The sequence below is a fragment of the Rhinopithecus bieti genome, unplaced genomic scaffold, assembly GCF_001698545.2.
Source record: "Rhinopithecus bieti isolate Rb0 unplaced genomic scaffold, ASM169854v2 scaffold_1618, whole genome shotgun sequence".
NCBI lineage: Eukaryota > Metazoa > Chordata > Mammalia > Primates > Cercopithecidae > Rhinopithecus > Rhinopithecus bieti.
In genome coordinates this window covers 3,484,992-3,494,553 of record NW_016803937.1, presented here as the reverse complement: position 1 = coordinate 3,494,553, position 9,562 = coordinate 3,484,992, and the positions used below count along the sequence as shown (strand labels likewise).

General features: G+C 48.4%; 1 protein-coding gene across 1 annotated transcript in view; it reads left to right on the top strand.

The window, feature by feature from the left end:
• Positions 1-1,868: 1,868 nt before the first annotated feature.
• The window catches only part of IRF8 (interferon regulatory factor 8), a 25,154-nt gene continuing 17,460 nt past the window's right edge, over positions 1,869-9,562 (top strand). Inside the window, exons 1-2 of the mRNA XM_017860562.1 lie at positions 1,869-2,915; positions 6,724-6,898. Coding sequence (XP_017716051.1) covers positions 2,494-2,915; positions 6,724-6,898 — 597 coding nt within the window. The 5' untranslated portion in view covers positions 1,869-2,493. The remainder of the gene's footprint in view (positions 2,916-6,723; positions 6,899-9,562) is intronic.

Below are 9,562 nucleotides of genomic sequence, written 5' to 3'. Positions count from 1 at the left end.
GTTATTATTATTTTTTGAGATAGAGTCTTGCTCTGTTGCCCAGGTTGGAGTGCAGTGGCGCAGTCTCGGCTCACTGCAAGCTCCGCCTCCCGGGTTCATGCCATTCTCCTGCCTCAGCCTCCCGAGTAGCTGGGACTACAGGCACCCACCACCACACCCGGCTACTTTTTTTATTTTTAGTAGAGACGGGGTTTCACCGTGTTAGCCAGGATGATCTCGATCTCCTGACCTTGTGATCCACCAGCCTTGGCCTCCCAAAGTGCTGGGATTACAGGCATGAGCCAATGCACCTGGCCCATTTTAGTCATTTTCGTCATTTATATGACAAGAAAAAATGACAGGGTGATTTTTACATATGTGCATACCTATTTACACAGCTCCCAGATCAGGAGCGGTGATCTGAGCTCACTAGATACGCTCAATTAGGTAATAATCAATTGAGGTCATCAAATTGATCACCCAAATCAGTTTAGGTAGTTGATGACTTAAATTAAGGCAAATATATACAATGAAATATATGCAGCTGTTAGAATGGGCTAGATCCCAGTGTACTAAAATGGAAAGAAAGCTCTTTGAAATCTAAGAAAACTGTGTTTCCATTATATGAGCAGAAATCTCGTGTACACAGAAAAACGGTTTCTCTCTCTTTCTGAGATGGAGTCTTGCTCTGTTGCCTAGGCTGAAGTGCGGTGGCTGATTTCGGCTCACTGCAACTTACAACTCCCGGGTTCAAGTGATCTTCCTGCCTCAGCCTCCTGAGTAGCTGGGACTACAGGCTTGTGCCACCATGTCCAGCTAAGTTCTTTGTATTTTTAGTAGAGACAAGGGTTTCACCATGTTGGCCAGGCTGGTCTTGAACTCCTGACCTCAGGTGATCTGCCTGCCTCAGCCTCCCAAAATGCTGGGATTACAAGCATGAGCCATCGTGTCCAGCCAGAAAAATGGTCTTTCAATTGGAAATATAATTCCAGGGAATAAAGAATAGAACCACACCGTAATATGACAAGTAATAATACACACATGGACTAAAAGTTTTTTTTTTTTTTTTTTGCCTCCCAATATCCAAGGGGCAGGCTCTGTGGAGCCTCCAGGCTGGGTTCTAGATTCTGACACTCCCCGGCAGGAGTGTCTCAAAGAATGAACCATCATATTCATTCTTTGGGTCTCCTGTTCTTGGCACTATATCTAGCACATAGTAGTTGCCTCATAAATGCCCATTAAATAAGAGCAGAACTAAACAGATCTGTTTAGAAATTGTTCCTAGGCAGCGAGGAACCACCACGTGGAAAATATGGGGTTTCTGGAGCAGTTTTAATGCAAGCTAGTTCCTGTAATGTACATAGTGACACCTACTGCCAACGACACGTGCTGGAGCCCTTCCACCGTTGATTTTCTATATTTACTTACCCTTGTCTTTATCTAAGTGAGGGCTAGTGGAAACTTGAGGATGCATCTTTGCACAGCAGACAGCATTTGTAACTAAATCTGTGTAGGCTTAGGGGCACATTGATAAAAATATATGAGAGTAAACATATACAGAGGCTGTTTTAAGAACTTCTGAGGTCCTAGATGCTCTGATTTCTGGAAGCTCCATCCCACATCATAGCAAACATATTAAAACACTCTCATATTCTCTAAAGACTCTTAAATAATGTGAGTGTTAAAACAATAGTTTTATTTGAAATTATTTGATGATGAGGAACTCACTTTATAATAACTTAAAACTTCCCGGCAATCATGGCATTAGGGAACTCATACCAAATGATATCTAACTTACAGTTTCAAAATATAATGAAACATTTATCCATCAATACATTACAATTATGAAGTTAACATGTTTTGGGGACCGTCATTTAAACATTGATTAATTCCAGATTTGCAGTGTACTTTTTATATTGTGCAGCCAATCAAAGTTTCAGTCTCAGACATTTTCACAGGTCCTTGAAAAGCTCAATGCAAAAACAGCCCTGATGTGTGATTCTCCACGGGGCAATAAAAGCCAATTGCGACCCTCATTTTCCCCCCATTCCAGGGCTTCCCCAGGACGGAACGCGGAAACACTTCTTTTTCCGCTTCCAGGGATTTCTTTCTTTTTCCAGTGTTGTTCCCCTTCTCCTCCACTTCATTTTTACAATAAATGTCAGTGCACACCCAGGAGCGGCTGGTCCCACAGGGGACCTCTTCTTAACGCCGACGCTTTCTGGAGAAAAGGATTTATGATGAAAATTTCCCCAGGGGGACCTTCTAGTGGCGAGCACGTTGGATGCTCCTGTTTCAATCGCGGTCTCAGCGGCCAGTGGCCTCATTTGGAGCTGGGGTTCACCTGCCCCTCCTGGGCAGCGCAGGCCACCGCAGACCCGGGATGGTCTGTAAACCGCCTTCGCGTCCTCGTCCCCGTGGAATAACGCGTGGCGGGAGTCACTGCCCAACATCCAGCGCTCGTGGGGGCGGAGACTGGCGGGGCAGCTAGGTTCTGGTTCCGGATTCTGATTAATGGGCCGCAGTCTGCACAGTGGCTCGTTGCTAGCGGCTAGCTCGCTGTCCGCCCGAGCCGGCCTGGGAGGCAGGGGACGCCTCCAGATCGCTCCGCGGGGCCTCCCGAATTCCTGGGAAAGCCCCCCTGCAGCGTCGCCCCGGGACCCCAGGTGTGAGGAGCGCGGCTCTGCCAGCGGCTCCAGGAGAGGCCCGGACCCAGAGCCGCGGCCGCCGGGGGAGGAATGTGATTTCTCGGAAAGCGCCTCAAAGAAGGCGGGCCGCCGGAGCCGAGATGACGCCATTGGTCGGTGTGGCCGTCGCTCTGCGCACCGGGCCCGCCCACTGCCCTTTTTAGAGTCGCGCGCCCGCTGGCGCATCGCCTGGAGCGCGGCAGCAAGCGTGGGAACGCGGGCGGCGAGACGGCGGCAGGGCGGCGGCAGGTAGGCACACTGGGCGGGCAGGGCGCCCGTGTCCCGCGGGGTCCCCGTGTCCCGTGTCCCGCGGGGTCCCCGACGCCAGGCGGGGCGTGGGGGTGGAACTACCTACCGTAATTTCCCCGGGCGCTGCTCGGTGGCCGCCGGTGTCCCTCTCTGCTTTTTGCTTATTTTCCAGCCATCTAAGTCCAATCTGAATGCCCAAGTCGTTAATTATTGTTTGCCTGTTTCCAAAGATTGGTAGATAGTTGCCTTTTAAAATAGCATTTTCTTTAAATCTGGTTTACATGGAAAACGTTAGGAGAGCTCATATAAAGGGCAATAGCAACCCCGTATCTTGAAACGCGCTCTATCATTCCACTGAAATTCTACCACGTGGAATAATGCTTGAAGGGTCAGAATTCTGGAACTGCCTAATAACCAGTCGTTATCGAGGGTTAGTTTGTGAAGATGGGAACAGACTGATTCTAAAATTCTGTTTAATGACAATCAATTAAGATTTCTGAGTCTGGCTTGAGGTCCTTTGCTTCCATCACAGCCCAGTCGTCCTTGGCAAGAGAGTCTGTATACGGGCCACAGCTCACAAAAGCATTGTTTGAAAAAATTTATTTAAAGAACATTGTTTGTAAGATGAGTCTCAATACATAGGACAGACTTTCCTAAGGTGAGGTGTGTTACTTACCCAGAGCTGTGGAAGGCTTTATGAATGGAAACTAGAGACTGAATTTTCCAGAATTTTAAGAAGTCTCCCCAACCAGTGGCCCCCCACTTTCTTTTTTAAACCAAAGGTAAGAGCTAGTAGTTAAAATGACAGTTCTAAGCTTGTCCTTTTGGGTTATGGCAGCTTCCTCTATGAAAAGATTTGGGAGTGCTTCAGTCACTTAAGGAAGATTGGTGCCAGAGAGAGAAATGGCTTTGGTGCTTTCTGGTCTAGTGATGAGGGTATGCCAGGTCACAGCGAGTGCCCTGGGGCCCTCCGAGGAAGGGGAGAGGGTGGGTTCTGCTGCTGCCCGCTCAGGTGTGTCCTGTAATTTGGATTAGGTGGGCCCAGGGCAGCCTCTTATCACATCTTGCCTGGAAAGCCTGACTGCTGGGTACATTTATAGGGCTGCAGATAGGGCTTGGCCAATAGATTACCTCAAAATCAAGAAGAGGAAGTTATAAACATGTGACTAGACTTATTAATTTTTCCTGGCTGGGCATTTGGTGGAATTAATTTGTTAATGTTTAATAAATCATTATGGATCATAATTGTAATAGAATCTCAGGCTTTTGATGTTACTTACAATCTTGGAGGAGACCAGGAAGGACACTCAGACGGGGCTGCACATGTGCAGAGATCTTGTGATGTAACCATGGCTCTTCTCTGCACCATGTGTGAAATAAGCTGCTGCTGGGGTCGGGGCGCCGGCGTGGGTTCCAACACAGTCTGCTGGTTGCCTTGGTGTTTGCTGTTCCTCTCTGGGCCTCAGTTTTTCCTCTGTTAAGTAAAGAGGGGGCTGGATTAGATGATTTCTATAGTATTTTCCAGCTTTCAGATGCTATGACTCACTCTTCTCTTTTCCTTTTAATTTCTTTTCCTGTAAATCACCGAGACAGTTGTCCCCAACAGTTTAGATGTTATGAATCCATTAGGAATCCTGATGACAAAGTGTTGACCCTCTTTCTAGAAAAATGCCTGTACTAACAAAATTTTGCTTTTGGTTGCAGGAGGCTCAGGGACTGTGGATTCTCGTTTAAGAAACTTGTAGCAAGAAAATCAGGGGAACTGTCTCATTTAGTTGAAATTCTCAAATGCCAACCCCTCTGTTGTGTTCTGGCCACCTCTATGCAGCTCATTCGTCAGTCTACGAGAAATTTTTCTACCTTGCCCCGGGAAAGAGCTGCTAACTTTCGGGGGGGGTGCGGTCTTTGGTCATGGTGTTCCAGTTCTCTTCTCAGGTACCCTCTCCTAAGTCTGTCCCTTCTTTATGATAAACACGGTGACCTGCTTTAGAATTCTGGGTCTCTTGAGATATAGCCTCTCAACTTACAGGTGAAGAAGCCTCAGGGAGAGGTTCAAGTGACATCACAAGGTCTGGTTAGAGAAAAGTCTTTGCCAGAGTTCTGAGTTTTCAAACCAAGTTCTCATTTGTGTGGGCGCAGTGGCTCATACCTGTAATTGCAGCACTTTGGGAGGCTGAGGTGGGAGGATCACTTGAGACCAAGAGTTCAAGACTGGGCTGGGCAACATAGCGAGACCCTGTTTCTAAAATATATATCTGGGTGTGGTGGCACATGTCTGTAGTTCCAGCTACTCAAGAGGCTGAAGCAGGAGAATTGCATAAGCCCAGGAGTTCCAGGCTGCCACAAGCTATGATAGCACCACTGCACTCCTGCCTAAGTGACAGAGCAAGACCCTGTCTCTAAAGAAAAAAAAATTGAATTCACACCCTTTTAAATCAATAAATGCCCAACTGAGGTTGTTGGATGGAGAATTTAAGAAATCCCACCTCCTCCTCCCTGGGACCTGGCCCTGTTTCCCATCTCATGGCCACCTGCAGGGTGACTGGAGTTTCCAGAATGTGTACTTCTTGTGAAGGTTCTGATTGATATTTTGCTTTCTGGACCAGCGTGGCTCTGACCATATTTTGGACGTTATGTCTTGTTACTGCTGATTGTTTCAAACTCGTTTGCCCAAAGAGGTCACATTTTAATCAGAAGAATAAAAATGCTATATATATATATATTTTTTTGGGTGGGCGTCTATCCAGCTGTCTTGGGGATTTCCAGCACTGTTCTTGGAAATGTTGGCTCTAAGTCGATAGGTCATGCTAGTTCTCTCTCTCTTTCTCTGTGCTGTTGGGGAAGCTGTCTATTTGGGTAAGAATGTTCTTCCAAAGGATGTCTTTGGGTGCCCTGGGATGGTTAGGTCCCTAGAGTGGGACATCTTTTGGAAGAGGAGCCCAGTGAACTTTGCCCTGTTCCGTAGCTGCCGTTTATTCCCTCACGCTTATCTCTGTCTTTCAGTTGGTCATAGGAGTTGCCCAGGAAGTTTGGATAACAAGAATGACATCTGGCGTGTAAGGTCCAGGCCCTGTCTCAGTTGCTTTCTGTGTACCATCTGAATTCTCTCTACACCCAGTGCTGGTAGTTTTTCCCGAGTTTCATCTGGGACTGGGTAGCTGATGCCCTGAGGTTAAATGCTTATCCAGGGTCTCCCAGCTGAGCGGTGGCAGGACTTGGATGAGATTGCGGTTCTGTCTCATTCTTAAACTCCTGCTCTTACCACTGTGAAGGAACAGCTGTTTAGATGGGTTAGCCTGAGGGCCTCCTCTTTCTCAGATGGCACAGACACTGTATTCTATCAGGGAATATGGGGCCAGCTGGGCATCCGGTAACCCAGTCGGTTCTTAGGCTAATGGGCTGCTCAGTGAAGGAACCCGGTGCTGTAAAAGTGATTTCCCCTCCCCTTCCAGTCTTGTGCTAAAACTGGAGCTGTTCACTGTGGCTGTATCTGCCTGAAAGGAAAGGGCCAGTGAAAGCTGGAAGGAGCACAGCCAGCACAGTGGGAGGGGCCTGCAGGGGGCTGCTGGTGGCTTCAGGTGGCTGCAGGTTTCCCACGGAGCTTTCAGTTTGCATTCAGGGCTGTGAGGTCACGGAGGCCAGCATTGCCTTCTCATGGCAGGTGTCCCGGAGTCCCTGAATCTGTGGGTTTCCCCCAAGCCAGCACCTTTGCTGCAAACCTCTGAGTTTCCTGTTAGCAGTTTTTGGGTTGCTGTGATGAATGAGACAATATCCGTAATATCGCAGCATGTGTTTCTGTCTTTCCAAGGATGTGTGACCGAAATGGTGGTCGGCGGCTTCGACAGTGGCTGATCGAGCAGATTGACAGTAGCATGTATCCAGGACTGATTTGGGAGAATGACGAGAAGAGCATGTTCCGGATCCCTTGGAAACACGCTGGCAAGCAAGATTATAATCAGGAAGTGGATGCCTCCATTTTCAAGGTAAAGACCCCAGTTCCCTTCCTCTCTGTGGGCACAGTGTCTCCTTTCCCTCATAGACTGGTGGAGATGTTGAGTGACGTCTTTCTCATTTACTTAAAAAGTAATCCCGTTTTTTAAAAAGCAAACATTGGTTCAGGAGTGCAGAATGTGTCTCAAAAATGTACATGAACTGATTTCACATCTCTTGAGTTACAGAGTCACTTTTGTGGTCACTTGTATTCTGATGAGGGGATCGAAGCCTCTTTTCTTCCCTTTTCTGCTGCTTCCTTTTCCTGATGAGCCAAGTGGGAGAAAAGACTTCTTGGAGACCCTCATGCTAAGACCTTTCCCCACGGGCTTCTGTTAGAGGCGATGCATATACCAGGAAGGTTTCAGTCCTTGTTCTTTCAAAGCTGATACTTCTGCCTGGCATTGTAGGGCCAGCTCAGGAGGGTGAGATGCCATCTGTCATTCCTTTGGGGGCTGGGTCATGTGGGGGGTTATGGGTCTCACCTACCTTGAGAGTAATGAGTTCCCCATGTGTGGAGAGATGTGATGGAGGGTTTGTTCTGTGCCAGGCCTGGCCCATGGCTTGTTTTCTGCTCACACAATCCTGTGTGGGAGATGCTGTTCCCACCCTCATTCTATAGGGGCACTGAGAGGAGAAGTGACTTGTTGAGGTCTCACAGCTCTTGTATGATGGAGCCAGCATTCAAATGCAAGATGGCCCAACTGTGAATCCTTGGTCCTAACTCCAGAATAGCTGATCAACAGAGATTTCTTGCCATTACACCTAGATTCAGACAGAGGAACCAGGAATTGGGGCAACCCAGCTCTGCGGACCAGCTGGGCTATTGAGTTCCTTGTGGGTCATCAGAGTCCTGTGTGGGCATCCCTAAGGCTCCAGATGTCCAGGTTTCACCTCTGGGAGATTCGAAGCCCTAGGTCAAGGTCAGCCTAGACTTCCACGTTTGCAAATGTGGATACTACACGTAGACTGAGTCATAGCCCAGGTTATAAGCCATTGCCATGTGTGCTTATTCTCTTGCATTTAGGGGCCAGGGATGGGGAGAGGAGAGTGGGTGTTAGAGAGGGGCGAAGGGGGCTGAGTTGTTGGGGGCCAGAATCAGACCTGAGACCACAAACAAGGTGTGGAGGGAGTCAAGGCTGTAGGACCCCATGACAGTGCTGGACTCCCAGCCACAGATGACTGTCCCCTGACACCAGAGAACAAAAATGACAAAAGATCACACCTTAACCCCAGAGTGGACCATAAATAGGTCAAAGGTGGCTTAAGATGCATTTTGGTCCTGCACATCTTTGCCTGACCGATGTTTGCAGCGGGGCTGTGCATTTCAGTAATTCCGTTAAATCTGCAATTTGAGGTTGCTGGTCTTCTTGAGAATCTGATGCCCATTACTGACCACTCCGAGGAATATGGGGACAAGGGAATGCTTTGCACTCACCTTCGAGGGGGTCCCTTGGTGCCCCCACATCTCCAGATTCTTTCTGATCAAGGACCCCAGGTCAGGGAGCCTCAGAACCAATGAGTTTTGTGATGCCTCTGCCTGCTTCCTCACCCTTAGTGCTGTTGCGGATTTCTCTCTTGTTTGATTGCAGATTTTTTTTTTTTTTTGTCCTTTGGCATCATGGTGACCTTCTCTTGGGAAGGACTGCAGATTTAAACAGTATCAGAGTCCCATCCAGTCGATTGGGAACTCTGCATTATAGATAACCCCAAAAGCCGGAATTTCTCTGCCTCACCACTGTTGATGCCTGGGTCTGGGCAATTCTTTGTTGTAAGGGTTCCCTAGGCCTTGTGGGATGTTTAGTGGCATCCCTGGCCTCTACCCACCAGATGCCAGTAGCATCCCCTCCCCTACTGTCACAATAAAAAATGTCTTGTACATTGCCAAATGTCTCCTGAGGGGCAGAGTCTTCCCCTCCCCATTGAGAACCCTGATAAGAGCTGGCCACTGCCAGGATCAACAGACTTAACCAGAGGTGTTGGGTGTTGAGGGCACAGTTGCAGGTTGGACATCAGTAAAACATCTTTAAGACATGGCATAGGGTGCTGGACTAGGCTGTGTAGCCCTGACATGTGGCTTGCTGACAGAGACTAAGCTTCTCCCTTCACCCCATTCCCTGCTTCAACTTGTGCTCGGGGGGTAATGAAATAAAGCCCCAGATTTATACATCTTGTGCAATGTTCTTCATGGCCGTTTCAACAGTGTTGAGAAAAATGTGCAAGATTCCCAATGTTTCCGTTGGTTACGCAGTCGCCTGATGTGGCAATCTGAAATGAGTCTACAATCTCAGCAGGAATGGGGCCAGGAGGGAGACGCGGGTGCCCACTGGAGCAGGGAGGCCGTTGGGAGGGCCACCAGTGCCAGTGGAGACATGGCACCAGCAAGAGCCCATCAGGTGCTTCCCTGAGCTACGCTTGTTCCCATCCATCCTCTGAGAGGCCTGTCTCTGTGACGTTGGCCAGATAGATCTTTGGCTGTTGGATGAAGTCAACCTCAGTCAGATAGAGCCATCTTAGGGATTTTTCGGTTATGTAGACTCTTGTTTCTTTCAACTGTTCAAAGAAAACCTTTCAACAATTTAGGAGTTAAGAAAGAAATTTATGGGCCGGGCGCGGTGGCTCAAGCCTGTAATCCCAGCACTTTGGGAGGCCGAGGC